The 23,198-nt window shown below is 39.2% G+C and overlaps 1 protein-coding gene across 3 annotated transcripts in view; it reads right to left on the bottom strand.

The window, feature by feature from the left end:
- The window catches only part of epha6 (eph receptor A6), a 75,530-nt gene extending 53,431 nt beyond the window's left edge, over positions 1–22,099 (bottom strand). Inside the window, exons 1-3 of one of the 3 annotated variants that reach the window (XM_084936356.1) lie at positions 21,365–22,099; positions 13,623–13,691; positions 7,179–7,243 (exon numbers count right to left, since the gene is read on the bottom strand). In XM_084936356.1, the coding sequence (XP_084792482.1) occupies positions 7,179–7,243; positions 13,623–13,691; positions 21,365–21,443 (213 nt within the window). In that variant the 5' untranslated portion in view covers positions 21,444–22,099. The remainder of the gene's footprint in view (positions 1–7,178; positions 7,244–13,622; positions 13,692–21,364) is intronic. The other 2 variants (XM_084936364.1, XM_084936370.1) reach the window with 2 other exon arrangements.
- Positions 22,100–23,198: the final 1,099 nt, after the last annotated feature.

Here is a 23,198-nt window from a genome sequence, read left to right as displayed (position 1 = left end):
AAACTCCCTTTTGACAGGAAGAAACTTCCAGCAGAACCAGGGTCAGGGAGGGGCGGCCATCTGCCCCGACCGATTGGGTTGTCATATTTTGTTGGCCAGAGTGATGCTTTGTCCAAGAGGAGATCTTGATTTGAAATGGGAGCTGTGGGCCTGCTTCTTCTTCTTCTTCTTCTTATACTTTCGAGATATACCACCATTGGTTCGCCCTCTCTTCTTGTTTTCTTTTTTGGATTTTTACAGACAATTTGGGATTTGGGACCATGTTTTCACTTGCGTCTACACCTGGAAGCTTCCCAATGTAAATCTCAAAATGCCATCTGATCTTTTTGTGATTCGGCGCTATATAATTAAATTAGAATAGAACAGAATTGAACTGAATTGTTCCAGCAACATGTGAAATGTGCACAAGTACATGACATTCTCCCACAGGAAATATCCCTCATCGCACCATATTGCCCTGAGGCAACGAAAATGCAAAATCAGAAACCTTCATAAAACCTGAGAAAAATTTCATACGGTTACTTATTTACAGTATTTTTTATTTGCAGGTCAATTACAAAATATTCTTACGTTCTTGTCAAACCATGTGGTCATGTGACCATGCGTCAGAAAAGGATGCCCCACCATCAAATGATGCTCGATAGTGACTCCCACAACTTCAACTGCACTGAAATTTGATGCTTTTTCAAACACTCTTGGCATAGTTTAAGTTCATATGTACTGAGCACGAGTCTTTAAAATCTCTTTTCCCAGGGCAACACTGTGCTGTAGAGGGGTAATAATGTGAATGCAATTTATAGCAGTATTTCAGATGCTCTAAACATCTTTTCTTTATGATAAGAACAAGTTTATTGATCTTTGGCCACCTTACCAGACTTTTAGTCAGAATTCTGTCATAGTCATGGGTCCCTGTGTTTTGAGTTTTATAAAGTTTACAGTTCCTTTGGGGTTTTATTCTTTAGTTCTTGTTACTTTTGAATTCTTGGTTCTGTCTACATCTTCAGTATTGATTTACATTTAATTCTTTGTGTTTCAGTCTAGTGTATCCCCCCAGTACCCTTGTTAAGTCTTTGCCCCCCACCCCCATTTGTTACTTCCTGCTTTATTTTGGTACTCCTTTGTCTCTTGTGCTTTGTTGAACTTTATTTCCTCCTTGTCTCGTTACCTAGATTCTCTTCACCTGTGTTTCATTTCCCCCCAGCTGTGTTCACTTCTTCTAATTGCTCTCTTGTGTATATATAGAGGTGTTTTTCTCTCAGTTCTTCTTACAGTGTCTTATTTTACTTCTGTATGTTTTTGCTGAGTCTTTTATGTTGTGATGTTTTTAGTTGGGTTTTTGGACTTTTCTGTCAGTTTAAATAAAGGCATCTTTTCAGTTTATCCTGTTGCCTTAATATTCCACATTTGGGTCCTCCTCCATGACAGCTACACTAAGAATAATACAGAAACAAACTGAAAATGTATCTAAAGTGTAGGCTTTTGTTTTTTCTTTACAAAAAAGGTGTTTGAAATGCCTCCACTAGGGTGAGTATTTATTCCTTCATTTTTTCCACAATATTTCTGTATATCTGTTTCAAAGTTAAAAAGACAGAAGAAGGATACTAAATAATGAATAAATAAAGGACAACTATTTGAGTCACTGCAGAGAAGAAGCCAATTGGGTACAACGAAAAAAAGTTTATAAAAGAACAGAAAGACAAAAAAGATTAAAGGTAGTGGAAGAATTTGAGAAACTCGAGGGCAGACAAGTGGGAAGCAAATTGTGAAACTACCTGATAAGAGAGACATAAGACTGCATATGGGAACTATTAGGCAGGAACTATTAGGAAATTAGAGGTGGGAATAAGACAAGGAGAGGAAGTGTAAAAAAACCAACAAAAAACTACACAAATAAATAAAACAAAAAGTAACTTAAAGACAGACAGGGAGCCTCAGAATGTAGTGACAAAGGAAAGTTAGCAGAAACAGTGTAAATTATTAAAAAAAAAAAAAAAAAAAAAAGTATAACAAAAAAATGAAATCATAAAAAATCCAAAGAAGCCGATTTTAACCAAATATGAAAACCAAAAATAATACATAGCCTGCAGTTATGCCAGCTTTAGCCAGCATAGGCAATGGCTTCACCATGGAAGAAAGTACAGAACTGATTTAAACTTCTGGCTGGGTTTGTATCTTGAACTCAAGCATCTAAATGCCCCCGAGGATTTTTCTTTCTTTTTTTTTTTGCCAGTGCAAATAATGAGTCACTTTTGGCCATTTTCACTTCAGCTCACTTCCAAGGATATTTTGGTATTGGCAGCTGTGATGACTGCCATCATATTCTCTCCAAATAAAGGAGCAGGTTAGCTGGTATTCCTTAGCTGTTAACAAGGAAGGTTAATTTAATGATTGTCAAGATGGGGCAGCAGTTTTTGGTTATCACATGCAATGTTTTTATTTTTGGAAAACCACCCATGTTTTAGTCACACATCAACAGGAATTTATGTAATTAGTGCACAAACTCAGAAATAAAAGTTAATCTGGAGTTCCCCCTAAGGTGAAAATCAGAGAATAAATAGTTCATGTTCATAGGTGCTGAAACATTAAGATAAATGACACGTGCACACATGCGCACACCTAACAACACTGCACAGACAGATAGCATTGTATTAAAAACAACGGAGGTGGCACTCAACCTGGCTAAGAGATTTGAGGTTTTGATTAAAACAAGGCAATTTGTCATTGTCAGACTAAAGGGAAGGGAGAGAGTGGTGTTATGAAAATGTCATTAAATCTCTGTAGTTTTGATGAATTATTGATTTGATATGAATCTAGGTGGTGGAGTTTTGCTGTGTTTTTGTTCAACCAATTAATGGCATTGCTGGTCCCCATAGCAAAAACGCTGTTTAGGCTGTGTGCAAGGGAGGAGAAGCTTTTTCAATATTGGTATTTGGCCCTGAAAATATCTCAGCCTTTTACTGCTATTTATTGGTTTTGCTCCAAAGGATTTATTACACTTTTAATAATAGCCTGAAAGCACAAACAGCCCCCACCCCACAACCACTTTGTGTCTCGAATTAGACACGAAGTCATGAAAAAATTATTGTTGCTGCTGATGGTTACTCAGTCCCCAATGAAATATTTGTAAGAATGAAATCTACAGCAGCGCTTCTCCTTCAGGCTCAGACCTAAAAGAATCATATACTGCAATTAAATTAGTTTAATCTCTAGATATTTTAATGGGTTGTTTGAATCTGTATTCATTGCATATAAATGTTGTCGCATATGTTCTATAAACAACAAAAGCCGAGAAAACCAGACTCTGTTAAATTAAGATCTCTGGGCTTCAGGAAGTTGGTTAATCGCATCTTCAGCATTTCACAAATGGTCTCAGCTTCAAAGTGCTATTTTACTAAATTCAAATGTATTATTTTATATTAGATAAATGTGGTTTAATAATCGACATACGTGAGAGAATTAGATACACATAACAAACGTGAACAATGCAGTGCTCACACTCCCTGGACACTTCAGTGGATATGCCAAACTGTTATTGGGTAAGATCCCCTTTTGCCCTTTAGAACTGCTTTAATTCTTCACGACACAGATTCAACAAGGTGCTGGAATCATCCCTCAGAGATTTTTGTCCATGTTGACATGACAGCATCACACAGTTGCTGCAGATTTGTCAGCAACACATCCATGGTGCAAATCTTTCATTCTACCATTTTCCAGTCTGCTCTGCTGGATTGAGATCTGGTGACTGTGGAACGCAGTGAACTCATTGTCATGTTCATAAAAACCAGTCTGAGATGATTAGAGCTTTGTGACATGGTGTTTTATCCTGCTGGAAGCCACTATTAGAAAAATGATAAACAATACTCAGGCAGCCTGTGGCATTTAAACAATGCTCAGTTGGTGCTAAGGGACCCTAAGTGTGCCAAGTAAATATCCTCCACAGCTTTACAACATCGCCATCAGCCTGAATTGTATGATACAAGGCAGAGTGGCTCCATGCTTTTGTGATGTTTAAGCCAAATTCTGACACAACTACCTGAATGTGGCTCCAAAAATGGTCTTCTGCTGGTGTAGCCCATCTTCTTTAAGGTTTATTTTATTGTGCAGAGAACAGAGATGGTATTCTGCATATAACAATTGGTTATTCTAGTTACTGTTACCTTCCTATCAACTTGAAGCAGTCTTGCTTCTCCTCTGACCTCTGAGCCAGAAAACTGCTGCTCACTGAATATTTTCTCTTTTTCTGACCATTCTCTGTAAACCCTGGAGATGGTTGTGTGGGGAAATCCCAGGTGATTAGCAGTTTCTGAAATACTCAGACAGCCTGTCTAGCACCAGCAACCATGCCATGTACAAAGTCACTTAAACCTTTCTTCCCCATTGTGATGCTCAGTTTGAACTTCAGCACGTCATCTTGACTATCGCTACATGCCTAAATTTTAATGAACGCGATGTGATTGGCTGATTAGATATTTGCTTAAACCATTTGAGCAGCAGGTGTACCTAATTACCGTAATATCTAATTGCATAAATAAATTAAATCAAAGGAAGAGTGGACTTCTACATGTTTACTTACTCATAGTTACGAGGTATAAATAATAATGTTATATATGAAGCTTTAATAGTGTAATACTTGAGTATTTAGTCTTTAGCAGCTGTCTTTTCATTTATTTGATAAATCCAGAGAGTTTGGTACAAAGTGGAAGTGGGTCAGAGGAGAGCTGCTCATTGACCATGTATTTGAGAATGGACGTCTACTTTTCAGACCTGTACTTATTTCTTGATGGACTGGCTCACGATGCACCTACTCTTAAGTTATGTTGTACAAGACATCTAAACAGCTATAGGGAAATTATAGGGTCCTTATATTTTTTTGATGCTGAAACACGTTTCGCATTTTAGCTCTAACTTAAATGTATTTGTTGTGTTGCTAACTGCATTAAGAGTTGGGGAAATAAAGCTATTTTTATATGCAGTCTCTCTTTTTTTATAGGCAGTGTAATTGGATAGCTGACTCAAAAGCTGTTTCTCAGACAGGTGCTGACTCTTCCTTCATTATTTGAGCATAAATTAAGCCGTTAAGAGGTCTGTAGATGATTCAAAGTGTGTTTAGTTGTTCTGAGAGGTGTTTCTGTTAATCAACATGTGGTCAGAGGAGACCTCAGTGCAAGTAAAACTGTCCCTATTTAGACTGCAGGAACAACACAAATCCATTAGAGAGAGAAAGCAGAACAATTTGGAGTGGCCAAATTAGCAATTTAGCATATTTTGAGGGGAAAAAAATATGGGTGATCAGAGCAACATAAAAAGACAGCCACAGAAAAAAACAGTGATGATCACAGGATCTTTTCAATGGTATGTACGCCATTTTTCAAGTCTGTCATAAAGAAAATATAGAAAGTTCACCAAACTAATGACTGCTCTCCCTAGCAGAAAAGCCAGATCAGACTTTCCAAAAAGACAAAAGCTGAAAATAGGGGAGCTGTTTAATAATGGCTGTAATTCTTTAGCCCCTCAAACTGAAGCTGAGAGTCTGCACTTTAAACTTTTAAATTATGCCTGCGTTCAATAATATATAGACCGAACTTCACTAAGTTTATTTCTTTAAATGCACTGAAGGTACTTTGAGTTATCTGATTAAAGGGTTACATTTCCTGTTTTGAGTGAAACTGCTTTTTCCCTGTGGAAGCTTCTTTGAATAGAAGCATATGAATGCGATGTAATGATATTCCTGTATCACTTAAGTCGCAGATGTGCACACCCACACAGTAATCAGAAATCCTGAGGATGGATCAGATTTCTGTGCGTAACAGTATCCCTGTTTCTTTTTGAGAAAACTGGTACACACATTCTGCTTTCTCCAAACCAGCTCAGACGTGTAAAACGAGCACAGCAAGTTGTGAAAAGCTGCCTACAGAAACGGCTGCTGTGTTTGCATCAACCATAATGCTGATGCAAACAAGCTCCCATGTCTACTGATTTTCTTTAAAGTGTGTTGATTTTTCCGTACCAGCAGCAAAATTCACACATAATATTTATTATTAGTATTATCATTACTACTAATAATGGTTAGACAGCCTTCAGAAGTCTGGAAATCATATTGTCGGGATTAAGAGTGGCCCCATTTTTTTTAGACCGACAATTGCACACTCAGTTAAGTTAATTTAATTGTTTAACTATAACTATCCTATAGTTGTGGATTGGGGCTTTTTTGATTAAATACGTTAAAGAGTGAACATCTCCTTAATGTTGCAGCTGTTGATGATTTTAATTGCCGATTGGTAGGTAGCTTGATCTATAACTATGCAATTAATCTTAAAAAAACAACAACAACAAAAGCAAAAGGAAGCATAACATGTGAATGTTTTTTTTTTTTTAAAGAGCATGTACATTAAACAAGTACTTAAGTAAATGTATTCAGTTACATTCTTACTGCTCCTACCCATGCTCTCATCTAATGTCGTTGGGGGACTAACAAAGCTCTAGTCCGGTGGTTTTAGTGTGATGGGTTCATCCGCATAAATGTCAGAGCCATGGTTTGCAGCACAATATCGCACTTTAATTAGATTATCAGTGTTGTACACTTCACCTGTCAGTGGTTTTAATGTTGTAGCTGTGTGTGTGTGTATGTCCAGTACACCCTTCTCATATAGGTAGTGTACTGTACGCTCCTTTGCAGCATGACATCTGCCACACGGCTGACCTGCGAGCTACGCTGTCACTTGCTGTCCACCTCCAAACCCAGCATCCACTTGTTGCCTCTGAGTCAACCTTCCTCTAGGGGCAAACTTAGCATATGTTCTTAACCCCTGCTGTGCTGTGTTTTGTGCTCCCTTGTGCTCCCACAAGTCACCAAATCATTCTTCAGTGGATGTCACATTGCTCTAACTGCTGTCAGGAAGGCTGCCGTATAAAACACGCCGCCTGATGCCCACAGGATTTTTTTTAATAAGACACAAGATCTTGTCTCCTGTCTTCATTTGACTCAAATGCAATAAAATCTAGTCTGCTGTGGCTCAAGTATTCGATTTTGGACAAGAGAGGTTCAAATTGTAGCCATCATTGGTCTACCATGTAAAAAAAAAAAAAAGGGGGGGGGGGGGGATATCAGAAGTTTTTTCGATCAGTAAAAACCTTAAACAGTTAATAGCCTTAATTCAAGAAATACCAGGGTCACTCACCCCATTGACAGGATAAGTCTTCCAGTCCAGTTCTCCCAGTACCGTTGTGGTGTCCAACAGAACCACTAGATAGGGCAGAGTGGTGGAAAAAAAAAGGTCTCGTAAAATGAAGGAGAAAAGTTAGAAGGGAAAGAACAACAGCATAGGCGCAAAGAATGACAGGATAGAGCAAAAAGAGAAAGAGAGCGAGTGTGTGAGAGAGGTTGGATGGTGAATTTAAAAAGAAGAGAAATGGAGGTGACAAAACAGGAAGAGAGCAGACAATAGTTATCAAGCTGTCAATGAGGAGCTGACAGCAGTGTAAGGCCCTTATCAAATTCAACCACCTATGAAATAACAGCTCTTAGGAAAGTCCAGCGCAACACCAACACAAATCTGCTCTCTACCTCGCTGAAGTCTGGAAAAATTAGTACTCTCCTTCTCAGAGGTCAGAGCCAAAGAAGAATAAAGGGGACAGGTGGAAGTATTATCAAACTTTATTTAACTCAACAAAACAATAATTAAGATTAAAATTGTAATAGTTAAAAAACTACTTCAAGAGATATATGGTCAGTGTGGGATCATTTATGAATTGTTCAGTAACATGTTATAACATTATCCTACTGCATTACGTTTTAAGTGTGATGATCTACTCCACCCTGCTTTCCTCATCTGCTGATATTGGGAAGGTGGTGTGGCTTGTTTGCAATCAGCCAATACTGGCAATAGCTGGGTCCAATGTCCCAGGGCTCTATAAACAGGGATGCACATAAGTGGTCTGCAGGTGCGCATTCGCTGTCAAAATAAAAGACGCGCACCAGATAAGAAGTTGCAACGCGCGTTTGCTTACATCGGATTTTCTGGAGGAGGACAGACATTTGTTTAGAACTCTTAAAAATGTCGAAGAAGCAAGCTCCTTTAAGCAATTACTTTGGTGTTCCTCCACCTCCAAAGAAATGACAGAAGGAGTCCGAACCGCAAAAGAAAAGTGGTTGCAGGAGGTGAGCTGGCTTCAAACAAATGATGAACGCACATCACAACAGATGTGGTGCAGAATATGCCGTGAAAATCCCACTCTAGCGGACAAAAACAGTGCCTTTTATATGTACGCAAACGCGCATTGCAACGTCTTATCTGGTGCGCGTCTTTTATTTTGACAGCGAATGCGCACCTGCGGACCACTTATGTGCACCCCTGTCTATAAAAGCCCTCAGAGCTCAGCTGCTGGGTCGCTCTCCTTGTTGTGACACGTTTTTGATGCTTTCCAGTTTGGTTTTGTACACCAAACAACATTGCATACACCAGGGATGTCGAACATTTTACACTGTGGGCCACATACTTTGATGTTAGGTGGGCGAGACGAGTGAAACTCACCTTTGTGTCAGTGCAACAATGTTTAACGACACATTTATTCCCTGAGATATCTTATTATGAGTGAAAGAAGTGCAGTTTCAACAGCATGTCACTTTGTCTACATGATAAAGAAATGTTCCTGTAATAAATGGAAAACATCTGTCAGCATGACTCTTTGGGCAGAAATAATAAGAAATTACTGTGTAAAATTAGTTCTATTAGCTCATTGGACAGACTGTCCTGTAATCATAAGTAAACATCCTGTTTTTTTTTCTTTTTCTTTTTTTGGTTTGTTGGTTTTACTGTGGATTCATTCTAAAAAAAAAATTAAAAAAATAAAATAATTTCAAAAAATTCTCGAGTAAATAGTTTTTTCCTAAAATGGCATTCCTGTCTTTGCCCCCCGGTTTATGACATGAGCTTGACAGAACAACACCCCTGACAGTATAAGAGTAATGCTGGTGTGTTGAAGCTGGGATGATATATGTGGTAATTGTAGTGTATGGATTAGTGTCCTCTTCATGCACCTCCTTGTTTAAAAAAAAACGCAGAATTTGTGCATAAGTTGTGAACATGTTAAAAATCTGAAGAGTTTTGGTGCTTGATAAGGCAAGTGGCGAGATCCCCATGATTTCACGCTGAAAGGCACTCACATTCACTTCACAGTGTGCTTCCATACTTCCAATGCGGTGCCCATTAATTTCTTCTTGGGCAATATTTGACAACGTTCACAGGTGTAATGTATTCAGTGACGGTGACCCATGGCAGCACGGAGAGCTCTTGCTATAAAAATAGCACGGTAAAACAGAAACAACATTTTATCCCATTTCTGCAAGTCTTTACAACAGTTCCCCCCTCCAGTCAAGAGCATTAATCAATGAAATCCCATCTATGGCTGTGACATCACCTCTGTGAGTGCATAGTCACAGCGCCTACCCACAGGCGCACTCACTCTCTATTGTGAGTGAAAAAGAAAGAGATAAAGCCCACCTCCGACACAGTGTGTTTGTTCATTTAGCTGTGATCACATGCAAAAATATTAGCAGTATGACGTCAGGTCAGTCCCTTTGCTCCTTTGCACATCCATTATGGAGTCACGCCAAGAGTTTATGCTCTAATAGCTAATCTGACTCAGCGACCATTTGAAAAGACAAAAGCACGGAGCAGTCTGATTTCAGCATTAGTGTTAGTGGTGGTGTTTTTGCATGAGCATGTTAACAACTGTTTATTTGTGTGAATCCACAGCTGCATTGTGTATACAAATGTAGCAATCCCTCGCTGTCTGCACTCTGGTCACGGCTCAGGCATGAAGAGAGCCATTATCTGGCCCTTGCTAAGCCCCCTGAGCCAATTTGATATGATGAATGTGCAATTTCCTTTGTCTCCACACAGCCAGTTAATTACAATCTCTATCAATAAAGTATGTCCCACTTCAGTGGTCGACATTATAGACCAAAGAGTCACATCTTCAGACGACCTGTCACTCTAGTGTATGGCGGACTTTGCCAAATCTGGACTAATTTAATGGGGTTGTGACTGTTTTGAGAACAAGTTAGATAACCAGAGTAGATACACTTTGAGGGAGACTTAATGAACCACTTTAGTATTTACAGAGACTTCATTTAGCCTTGATTCCCAGCTGGTAATTAAGGTCTGAATTATAATAAGGTGGCCTTGCCTCTGTTCAAAAGGAGGACATAGAGAGATGTAGGGAGGGAGCCTGTGAGACAGACCAAGGGAGACAGAAAGATATTGATTTGGACCAAATTAGAAGAGTCTTTGATGATCATGAGAAATGTTCCACGGCACGTTTGGCAGCACAAAATTTTCCAGTAACTCCCTTCTCTGTCCCAAAAAGTTGATTCTGTTCAGCTGGACGCAGCGTTTTCAGTGGGAGAAAAGTTTCATCACTCATCCAAGTGACTTCTTCAGGCTCAGCTGACTGCAGTCCCTTCTCTGTCTGTCTCTCCTTCTGTTACACATATACATAAAGCCAAGCGCACACACAAACATACATGCATAGCAATGTGGGAATGAAACTATTAACTTCCACAACTATCTTTTGAGCCAGGAAATAATGGTCCAAGACCACAGTGGAGGCAATTTGATACACCGTTTTTGTTTTTCACGCAAGCACAATTACACTGGTAATCACTTATCAGGAGTCCAAATCACATTAGTTTTGTCTGTGCATTGCTTTAGAAGCATAATAACCTGAAGCTGTTTTTTTTTTTTTTAGCGGATTATTGTAGCGGCACACTTTGGGAGATGTACGGTGTGGCTCTGCAAAGCTTTTGGGACAAATCTCACTGCAACATAATGAAAGGGTTTGATGGCTTACAAGAGCTGTCCCTATTTGAAGGCAGGCTGTTTTGAGTATGTTCTGTAATTTTAAGCATTACGTTGATTGGTTACATCTCCTTTCATCGGCCAATGAAACCTTTGCAACTGGAACTGCCATTCCTGTAACCAGCTATTCATACCAAGGTAAAGGGCTGTACATCGTCAGACAGGACATTCAACAGTATTCTCCTTCTGAAATCAGAAACATGCTCTAATATTTCTGTATGCTGTAACGCTTTTTTATGCCATAGCAGATGGTCTGAACGGGATCAAAAGTGTGATCGGGGACTTCTGCTTCTAACTGTAAAACAATATCCTGTGTAATGATCTCCTGTGTCCTTCCTTTACCCGAGACACGTTGGGTGTCTGCACATTACAGGAGTTATGTTGCAGGCTGTTTCATCTCAGAGGTTTCCTGCGGAGTTCAGAAGTGCCATGGGGCTGTTTTTCCGAGAGTCGGTCCTTGTTTTAAAAAGGCGATGTGATGCACATTCCTTTCAGTGGTTTCCCAGTCTTTCACTAATCTACAGGTGACAGTAACGCAACGAGACACGACTAATGATGACAAAGGCAGGGGAGAAGAACACTTCAAGCTCATGAATTTTTGAAAGAGGCTTTGCAATTGCTTGATAAGTAAGGAAATACCCATTTACCATTTTCTCACTTAACTGTCTGCACCTTCCTTTGAAGATTTCCATTTACAAGAATATCATCCAACACTTTTATGTTGTAAAGAACTAAAGAACCTCTGTTGCTTAGCCTTCTTTGACCTCTGATTCTTGTTGTCTAGTAAGTGCACAGACCAGATGGGTTTGGGGTTTTTTTTGTTTTTGAAAGCCTAATGCAGAGACAAACTGTCTTTTAAGTAGTAGTTTGCAGAATATGTCTGTGCATATATGCATGCGTGCATATGTGTGTGCGTGTGTGTGTGTGTCCTCGCAGGTGGTTCATTAACACTATCTAGACACTGAGTAGTCAGGATCCCTAAATATTTTAGGATATGTATATAAGGTATGAGGATAAGGATACTGATACAAGGCTGAGCTCCACCAGGGTGACAGACAGTTCTATAAGGACCCCTGGCTTTTTTTTTTAAAGTTTCCTGGATGTGGTTAGAGAAAGCCACTGGGAAAAAAATGAATCATTATTTTCTATGAGATAATAAAAGTGGACAGCAGCATCTAATTCATCTGACTCTGAGCACAGATGATGCAGGTTCCTGAAAAAGTCATTCCAGCGTTTGTCTAAATGTTACTGCTGATCAGATGAAATGATCCCATAGAAAGGACGACGTGTCAGATACCTGCTTCGTACAAAGCAGATCAGTGGATAAAGAAAAAAAGAGTTTTTAATTTGGTGAATATTTCATTGGCAGTAATTGTACCAGATGCTAGTTTCAATAAATGATTTGCCATTTATCAAGGAAGAACATTTGCTTTGTTTTTTGCATTTTTATTTTGATTGGTCAGAGGAAAAAAAGGGCAAAAAAATGAACTCAAACTCCTGGACTCATTGTCTAATCATAGTTTAACCAACACAGGTAAACACAATGTTTGCCTGTCACACTGTGGATCTCTTCACAAGCTGAAATCATGGCTCCGTTGCAGCTTGACCTTGTGGCCTCTTCTTGTTATGTTAGGTTTAACACTTGTTTGAAAGCTTTTAATCTGCTCTGTTTACGGACAACGAAATTCTATACAATTCAATGTTTTTGTACATTTTTTATAAAGTGCCCCGAGGCAGCTGCTGCTGTGACTTGGCATTAAAAAAATATAATGTAACTGAATTGAACTAAACTGAAAATCATGCCTCACAGTAAAATAAATAGAATGTAGAAGTATACATAATCTTAAAAAGAAGCAGCAGTGACAATATTAGAACGTTTTTACTACTTGTACTGTGTGATGTGCAGTGTGTACATATGTGTAATCGCCTACAGTGGAGTCGGTGCTTTCACAAGGACATGTGTGATGGAGGCATGGAGCTCTGTAGATGAGCTGCTCCTCAGTCTTTTAGGTGGTTTGTGTTGCCCTTCATCCACCACACAGCAGAGGTTCATACAGGAAGTGGGTTGAATGTTTTTAGTGCCACAAATTGTGTTTATGTCTGGGGGGTCTGGTTCACCTTCACCGTGCAGTTATTGTTGTTGTGTTATTCTATTTACTCCATTTTATTATATTTGTTATTTTAATGCTGGCCTTGGAAACAGATTCAGTTCTTTCATTTTTTTAACATGTTGAATGACCACCTAATGATCTGTCTGTCTAATTCCTTATGATCATCAGCTGGACAAATGCGTCACTACATTTGCACAGCTGGTAGAATGGTTGTGATGCTGAGATTGTTCAGCTCAGGGCAGTAGGCTGTCTCCCCTATAAGCACCACTACTGTGTTTCCAACTAACTTTATAATGGCACGAATGGGGTTACAGTCATGGGTCAAACGTTTGGAGAGCATTGGGCTCACCATGTAGCCCTGTGAAGTACCCTTTACTTAGAATAGAGTGAAAGAGGTTGGTCAGAGACAAAGTTTATGATGCAGGTTTTTGCAGTTTGCTGACCAATTTCTGAAGAATGATGGTGTTTGATGCAGCTCTCTGAAGTCCACTGATATAACGGTTTTATCTTTAAGTTGAGGATGAGATGAGAGGTAGGCAAAGTTATACGTATCTAGCTTAGTGGTAGAAGATGCTTCTGATTTGTGACAGGGCACGCTTCTCGAGAGATTGATTGATTGATTGATTGATAATACTTGTGAGATGTTCCTCACCTGGCATTAAGACCAATGTTGGGTCCTCATAGGGTGGGGTATTCAGTTGAGGAGACTTGCTGGTCTGGTCTGTCAAATGGGGAAAGAACTGAAAAGTGTCAGACAGCTTGCAGTCATCACTGGGTGGTCTTTTTGTCCATCAGTTTATACTTAAAACCTTTCCATATGCTGTGGGATGGTTTGTTGTAAAAATAGTTCACAATGTGCTCATGTCGCTTTAAAGTTTTCCCCATGATTCATTGTTTGTCACTTTATCTGACATCTGCATCCCGCTCCCTGAGTGGTATCCTCACACTGCTGTTTATCCATGGCCTCAGGCTAGGAAACACCTAAGAGGTGTTTTTATGTTAACACATTTTCTGTGCAAAAGTTTATGTAACTAGGGACTTAACCAGCATGTACCTCTAGGCCTGATTCTTCTGCAAACAAATCCCACTCTGTGTTATCAAAATCGTGCTGCAGCACTGAGGTGGCTTCCCCAGGCTGTACTTGTACTGTCCTGATAGCTGTTTTTTTTTTTTTGTTGGGGGGTGTTGATTCACTATACTTAAGCTGGAGTCAGACTTAGGGAAATGTGGTCTAGGTGTAAATAAGACATTTTAATATAATTTGAGTAGAATAGACTTTGGGTCTTGTTCCCTCTTGTTGGAAAGTTAAGTGGATAACCAGCTTAAGATCTGGTTCAAGTCCCTGTCAGCTCATCATTACTACCATCATATAGCTTTTTTGGTGTTAGCTTAGCATTAGCATGCAGAGGAATACTGCCATGGCTGTCACCGTCATGAATTCATCCGAGAGAAAAAATGTTCTGCAACTGAACATAACAACTCCCAGTCCAGGCAGCTGTGTTTTTCAATGTTCCTCAGGTCCCTCATCTGGTCTGCTCTGTAAACAAAACTAGCATCTAGCTCTATGGCTGCGCCACTTTTATAATGACTGTCACACTGTGCATCATTATTCTCAGTCGCATCTCGTTCTTGTTTACAATAGAACAGGAACTACAAGGAGCAGGCTCAGAAGCGCCGGTTTAAACAGGTTCACCCAATCATGGGTATTATATGTCCCCCACAGCACATCTGGCCCTTTGGTTGTCCCTGATCATCCATGTGAGGTCAATGGAAAATTAGGATTCCCATGTAAATAAGTATAAATCATTCAGTTTGTCCCATTTGAACCATCAAATACTCTTTGATAAACTCCTCACAGAATTGCTCACTTCATTGCTTTTGTTCTGAAGGCGATATTTTTTAAAAAAAATTTACATATGTTTATGCAAGCAAATGCAGCTTCAGTATAAATGCATTGTAACAGATGTTTATAGAAGTTGTGAGATTGCTAATCCCTGAAAGATGTCAGCTCACATTTAAAAAAAGAAAAAAAAGAAGAACAAGAAGAAGAAAGATTGATACAGAATGTAGAATTTTAAACAAGACATGGACTTATTTGTAAAGACAGAGGTAAAGCTGTGTGCTTAGTTAGTTTGTAAACAGCAGATTGCTGTGTTTAACGATTACAACTTGAATCACCATTAAGAGACTAAACACGAAGAGAAAAGTGGGAATCTCAATCTTTTTTAGCAAATCTGCAGAAGCAACAAGAACTTTTTACTAAGCTTTACACATCTAGGGATGGAGCAGTCAAGTCCAGATTTGTCATTTCCTACAAAATCCCCAAAAAACATCTCTTAGGGAGTTTCTCAAAGTGTGTTTGTTAGATTCTGATGCACTAATATGCTGAAAAAGGATGCATTCGAGAATTTGGCTCTTTCCTGGTGAACCAATAATAACAATAATTATCATAAGGACAGAGGACATTGCAGGAATTTTGGAGTTTGAAGGCCTTTACTTACAGGATAAGTAATATCCGTGTGAATATTCCATTAATACTTCATTAAAAATATTTTTCAGGCTCAACTATTCTTAATTCAGCCGTTCCCTCTGACCGCGTGGTTTCGCTGGATGAATATGCACCTTTCATTTCTTTGAACCAAGCTAAATATTTTTGCATGTGAATAAACAGATCTTACCAATCAGACCACTGCATTTGACAAGTGTAGCTCAAAGTGTACCTCAAAGACACACCAGTACTGAATACACAATCATATAGAAATAGTAAAATAATACTATTTTACCTCAGACACACAGCTAGACACTGCTCCAGGTCAATCGGCTCTCCAAAATTATTTCTCTGCTTCCTCAAATGTGGTCCCAGCTGTGTTAACAAGAGCTAAATCTGCTCCACAGACATACTGAAATATGTACGAATGCAGTCGGGGTACAGCTTAAACTCCTGGACCAAACCATGAAATTCTTCCTGCTGCTGCCTTCTCTTGAGAACTGTGTGAACCCAAAATCTCTGTTTCACCCTTTTCTTGTTTAGAAACATCAGAACCAGCTCATCATGGCTTGATGTTGACTTTATTTTTTTCATAAATTTTTGTCTTAGGATGAATTTTCAGCAAAAATGCAATAAGTTCAGTGTGTATATACGTCATCTGACAAGTTCACATCTGAAAAATGTTAAATTGCCCATCACTTTTATGCAATAGTGTCTAATGGCCTTTAGTTAACCTTGAATATCTACGACACACAACGCACGTATCTTTGTACTTGGGATAGTGAAAGAGTGTGAGAATATGAAGGAGCTGGCACAGTTAAAGTGGACCCTCTGTCTCTTTAGCAGTAAATAGTTCTTTGTTGTTAGGCTAGCTGCACTTGAATGGAAAATCCAGCTGTTAGCCGTAATGTTCGGGATTGTTAAGCACTTTATAATTGAGAACGGTGTCTTTTTGAGTCACTGGACTGATAAGCTGGAGTGCGACACAATCACAGCTGATCCAATCCAAACATCCATCAGCATGTCTGCAGGAAAAAAAGAAAATCTCCAAATTGGAATCTCCTTTTCTTAAATTTGGACTTTGCTTTTCCTCACTTCTAATATGTGACATGTGACATGGAAAAAAATGTCTCCAAAAAGTGTGGTATCTCTTCCTCAGAGCCTCTGTTTTTAGGGGGGATGTTTTTGTCCATCGCACACATCGACCTATTTTTCCTGCTAATATGCTGATTCCATTCATCATCATGCTTTGGTAAGAAACACAGTATGTCTGTGGTGTGATGTGTAGTAACCTGTTATGTTATAAACTGCTTGGATGTGCTTAGGGAAAAAAAGAGAATATTTTATTTCATAAAATAGTGCTGATCCCATCAGCTGATTGCGCCGCTCAGTATACCCGGCCAGAGGAGGAGAAATCAGAGTTTCTGACTTGAGTTTGTCCTGTGAACCACTTGAGTCACCTAACTCAAACAGACCCTCCTCCACACAATCTTCATTCATAAAGTGCTTTGAAAAGGCAAACATTAGAGCTAACAGGTGTTGGAAACAAGTGTTTCAGTGCAGCTAGCCAAACAACAAAGAGTCACTTACTGCTAAAAGAGAGACAGTGAAAGTTGATATCCTCGGTATATCCTCGGTTTCTTAACATAAAGCTCATTGTTACATCCAATACAAAAGTGATCCCCTTACAATGCAATCTAGTTTAGTCCCTTTGTTTTTCCCTGAATTATTAGTTCTGTTATTATTTAGGTAACATAAGCTAATGTAAGTCTATTGATTGCAGCCAAACAACCAACCCAGTGATGTCAAGTTCTGTACTGACACAAGATGGTACTAAATATGTTCTAAAAACTTTCACGTTCAACATTTATTTCTTAAATTCAGCTTCACAGACAATTGAAATCTATGTAAGTTTTTGATAGCAGGGCTCCTTGGTGTAAATTACCCTCTGTACATGTAGCATTTTATGTCCTCTTTAAAGAGTATATGGCAGGGACTGATTTCTCAATGGATGCAACATCACGCTTGGCTAGGCTGGTTATGAAATAGACAGCCATCAGTTTTAACACCTGCCAGTTTGTCCCGAGTCTGACTGGGAACAATGCTGCACTGTTAAAGCAAGTGCAAAATAAAAGTGTCTGAAATTATCCCAGAGCTCTAATTCATATTATTGCATTTTAATATACATCAGGAGACGTTGTGTAAATCAGTGCTAAAAATAACCATGTTGTTTAACTAAATTAGTTAACTTCCCCAATGCGAAAGCACTGAATTATATATAGTTTATTTCACATTTGGAGGAGTATGAGAATGCACATGGTGACATAGGCTACCACACAGCTGTCAGTTTCCTCAGCCTTGGCAAATTCCTAATAAGAGTTGAAATTCTCGGGTTTGTGAAAAGAAAGGTATACATCAAAAACTTTCTAAAGTTTTTGATGTTATCGCGCTTCCATATCGACCTCAGATATCGAACCTGACTTTAATCACTTGTTCATACCCAAAACAGACTGAATTTGTCTCACATAGAAAATAAGACTGAGAAAGATGACGTAATTAATTAAAAGGGTAACACTTTGTATAAAGGTAAAAATATTTGAAATTCAGCAAGAACTTGCACAATTGTTTTTGTTGTGCATGTTGATTAAATGGTAATAGAATGTGTGTGTTTTGCCTCTGCCTAGTTCATATTTTAATTGGCTAATTGTAATATTTATTCTCATCGGTAATAGTTTATAAAGAGATCAAATTAATATTAATATTAGGCAGAATTGAGTTCAGCTTATTTGTGCAGCCCTACAAAACAGTCCCAGTTTTTCATGTGGCCCCTTGAGGAAAATTAATTTCCCACCCCTCGGTTACCCTAGCCCACTTCCTGCACTTTTCTTCGTGGTCGTGCCACTTCATTAGTGGGACAGTTATTCCTGTGGAGAATGGTGTGCACAACATCTTCAGCAGGATAAAAACTGCGTCAAATACAAGATCCATGTCATAGTCCCTGATAGATAGTAGAAAGATGGTAATTGACGCATATGTAACGAAGGCTGCTATTTTTTTAATGAACAATAGATTAAGAGAACTGAAAACGTGAGGGTGACAGCAGAAGAGAGCTGAATACCTGCATCTGCACAAGCCACCATTACAGTTCTTTTCACTTTACCCATTTTTTAATCTGTTCTATGGACCCCTTTGTGGGAAAGGGCACAGATGGTGAACACACACATTTTCTTTTTTTTTTTATTGTTAATTGTCATTAGAATAATTATTCTCATGTTTTAATTAAAGCATGCATGACTATGCAGACTTATCTGTGATAACACTACATAACAGTGCACCAACTATTTATCTACCCTTCATGTGGACCTCAATGAAGTATAACAGGAATGACAACTTGTCTGTGTTATGTGCAACTCTCCTAGTATAATTCTAACCAAACGACCTCAGGGAAACAGACACCTGTTTGGAGCTTCCAGTCTTCCCAGTGGATACCTGGGAAAAGAGTTCCTGTTCCATCCACAGGTTGTATGTTAAAAAAATTAATAAACCTAGATTTTTCCCAATAAAATCGTTTACTCTCTGCATGGAGTGTTTACCTGACAAATGTAATTTGCCAGTAGAAGTGAGACTACAAAGAGAAACAGAAAGCTTCTGGTGAAAATCCTATCCTTTAGAGATTCTGCATGTTCATCTGCATTCATTTGTTGTAGAAATGAGCCTATAAGCAGGCTATATGGGCTTAGGTTTAGCAGTTTGTCATGTAGTAAAGTGAGTATGTCATGCAATCTGAAAGACTGCAGACTGATTCTACTTCATGTACCAGATGAGCAATTTTAATTTAAGTCAGCGGGGGACACGTGAGTCTGGGATCCACTTCTTCTCAACACTTCCATGGCTGAACTGCTGTCCACAGGAATCTAATAAAAGCAAGACTCTAGACTCTAAACCGAAACTGACAAAAGAAAGACTCCAAGGAATGAATTAGATACTTTACTGGAAACACAAACATGTCAGGCTCAATTGCTTACAAACTACAGTTATTTAAGGTTACTCACAAGTTGGAGAGCCTCTCATTAGCTAAGAACAAGCCTAACCTATTATGTTACAAAATAGCCTTGTTTTGACCAGCACATCAACTGTGTAGTTTTGCACCACAGTGTGGATGTCTGTGCTGAATTCCCACTCCTATACATTATAATGCTAAAAATGCTGCTTCCATATTACCGCCTATTCTTGTGAGAACGCTGACTTTACAGAAATGCCGTATGAGAGCCTCGTCTAAAAGGTTCTCTTTTGAAAATAAGCAGATTGAAATTATTTATGAAGAATTAAGTTTAAACGGTAATTTACCACTCCCTTTAACAATCTTCAATATACTTTATAGAAAATAAATATGTTTTATGACTCAATTAAAACCCCCACAGACACTATCTTCTGACTCTCATTTTCTTTTTTTCTATGAGGGCATAAACATGTGATTCACATTTAGAAAACTCACTCAGACACATTGCACCATCTAACATAGATTAGCTTGTTCACACTACATTTTAAGCACCTCACGATGTCATTTTTTCAAGTTTCCCCTGTGTGCATCCCCTCTTCTTTAAGCCTGTCACCACCACAGGCAGACAGACATCCTGTGGGGAAAAATGAGTGTGCGCCCACACACACACAGACACACACACTCCCACAAAAGACAGAAAAATGTAGTGAAGGAGACTTTGACATTTGGCTACCGAAGCTCCTGTCATCTTTGAAAACGTGTATCCTACACATTAAACATTCAGGAAGGAATATTAAACTGACCTCTTTGCAAACGTGCAAAGAGGAAGATGTCAAGAACAGATTGCATTAGGGCAACCATTTACCCATGTGACTTGCAAGCACAACGAAGGAGAAATAACACTATTATTTCCTGTCTTTCTCAAACATATGCAACTGCACACTGATGTCAGCATGACTTGAAAATGAATCCTGAAATATGGAGAGCTATTCTGATGAAGCTACTGTCAACCACTGGCCCAGCATAATAAGATTCACCTGCCTTAGAGGAATCCTCTTCGCAATATAAGGGGCTGCCATTTACAGTAGCACTGAGTGGTTCCTATAGCTGTGGTGATGTTTCTGTGCACTTGGAGGTGAATAAGATGTCATTTTGGCTCAAGGAGCTTCAGCCTGTAGACCAAGCAGCAGACAGCCTCCATGGTGTGAATCTTTTTTTTGTTGTTGTTTTTTGCAGTTGAACTCTGTGACTTTCGGTGTGTTGTGTATTATGAAACTGAAATGCATGTGCAGTGCTGATTCTTTTTAAACCTGTGCCTTTCCACTGAAATGACTGTATTTTGAGTGTTTAGAAAATTTCACATTAACAATAGTATAATTTTAAGTCAAATGATCTGAAAAACTTCCTGACTTAATGTTGCCTTTGGATGATGTGTGCTGTAAGCAATACAGGATCATTAATTAGGACAAAACACAAACGTATTGAAACCAAGACTGACATCTATGGGTCCGGCCGACAAAATGAAAATTTCAGGCTGCAAATGCAGAGTGCACTTTAAAATCCGTCAAACGCTAATGTTGTTGTTATTGTTTGACAAATGCCGGGAAGCTGGCATTTGTCAAACGCTAATGTTGTTGTTATTGTTTGACAAATGCCGGAAAGCTGGCATAAGAGAGAAAATTCCACAAATCACAAATAAAAAGCAAATCCGTCAGGCTTTAATGGGTGAAGAAATTATTAACTTGTTTCGTTAAATATTCATCATGCACACGTTCTCAAATGTTGAAAAAGGCTGTACTTTGCGTTTTGCGTGTGAGCGTGCGTGTTGTGTTTTTGTTTGAGGAGACTAATTTGGTGCATCCACCCTTGTTCTAAGTGTGTGGTCATTGTGACGCCCTTTACTCACCTTGATTTGAGGTTCCCGGGTCCGACAGGATACTTTTAAGCAAGAACAAAAACACGCAGTATTTCCCACGGGAGCTCATCGTTGAGTCAGACAAGTGCGCTCAGAAGTGAAACGTTGCACAGACTCCTAAACAGATCTCCTCGCTGAAAAGGTAAGGTTTGTATCATAAAGGAGGATAGTGAAATCCCCCCCACCACCCAGTATCCAGATTCAGGAGGTCACGGTCGCATCCACGGGAGTTCGTTCTTTTTTCTTCCTTTTCTCTCTCTCTCTCTCTCTCTCTCTCTCTCTCTCTCTCTCTCTTTTTAGGCACGCATACCGGACACCTCCGTGTGAGCACGGGCAGACGAGCGATGTGCACCGCCAGTCATTGTGCGCAAAACCCCGACAACTTAAGCTGCAGTAACTTAAATGATAACAATACTTAATTCGATGAGTATTGATCTGTGAACCTCAAAACACGCACAGGGTAACGTTTGCAAGCGCACAAAACGACAAAAGTGTCCAAAAGCGAAGTTCCGACGATTGTGTGCGTGGCAAAGTCAGTGGGCAGCGCTTGTTAGTCAGTGTTTTCATCCCCAACCGAGAGAAGAAAAAGGGAACAATCCCGAACGCCTCACTTGCAGCCGGTGCATCCCCTGTTGTGTTTCTGTATCACTGCGTGTATCTCGCGCTCCCTCTCCCTCCTCTCAGGATAGGAGGGATGCTCTGGCGCAGGCTGAGGAGCTGATTTTTTGTACCACAACCAGACATTCAGCTGCCAAGTCCTTGCAAGCAAATAAAACTTGTTCTTGTTGATATGTGACCTCATTTCTCACTTTACATCATGTAAAATGCGTCATTTCCATCGGCTTCTGCTGTGGTATTGATTCCATGGGACGTTAGGGGATATAGAGGGAAATATGAAGCCATTATTAGACTAGTGTATCAATTCTGTGCTGTGATGTAGGTTATACCTGCATTGGATTATGTTGTTGGAATAGTAATGTGTCTGGGGCAGTTTCTATTTATGGTGTCAGGGAGGAAGGAAAGCAGACAGATATGGTTTAAGTTAATGCAGAGTATGATGGGCTGAATGTGCACTCAAACAGACACACACATAGATCTTGCAGTGGGTGTCTTATTAGAAATGAACCAAATTAATGATTTACAGTTACACTGTAAGCTCTGGATAAAACATGTGTAGAGAAGACTTTCATCTCGATTCCAAAGACCCATCCTGATTAATGGCCTGTGATCCTCAAGCTGTAACACAATAGTGGAAACAACTGTTAGAGTCTGCAGACAGAGGGATGATATAATCACCGTATGGACTCCAGAGTTACAGGTCAGGTGAGGGAGAGTAAATGTGCTCCAATCTGGGGCCTTTCAGTGGAGTTTGCATATTCTCCCTGTATGATTTTTTTAGGTACTCCACCTTCCCGTCACGGTCCAAAGACATGCATGCCGTTAGATTAACTGGCAGTTCTAAACTGACTATGAGTGTGAATGGTTGTCTGTCTCTCGATGTTAGCTCTGCGATAGATTGACAACCTGTCCATGATTACTGAGACTAACTTTGGTAAATCTAATTCTTATAACCCAAAGCAACTTCAAGGCTTTTTTTTGTTAGTTTTTTTAAATCAGGTTGTTAATCAGGAAAAAGGGCAAAAGAATGAATCCTGAATTGAGAACATCTGCTGTCAGTGGCTTCTTGTTTAAGAGAATGCATTTACTTTTAATTAAAGTTCTAGATAATTTAGCCAATTTTAAGTAGACAAAAAATATTAACTTTCAAAATTAACTTTTTTAACCTCCCTTTCTTTAACTTTGTTTTTTATAACAAATATAGAGC

The sequence above is a fragment of the Perissodus microlepis genome, chromosome 1, assembly GCF_051167445.1.
Source record: "Perissodus microlepis isolate ML-2025 ecotype Zambia chromosome 1, ASM5116744v1, whole genome shotgun sequence".
Lineage (NCBI taxonomy): Eukaryota > Metazoa > Chordata > Actinopteri > Cichliformes > Cichlidae > Perissodus > Perissodus microlepis.
Note: the sequence above shows the minus strand (reverse complement) of the source record. Positions and strands in the feature narration are given on the sequence as shown.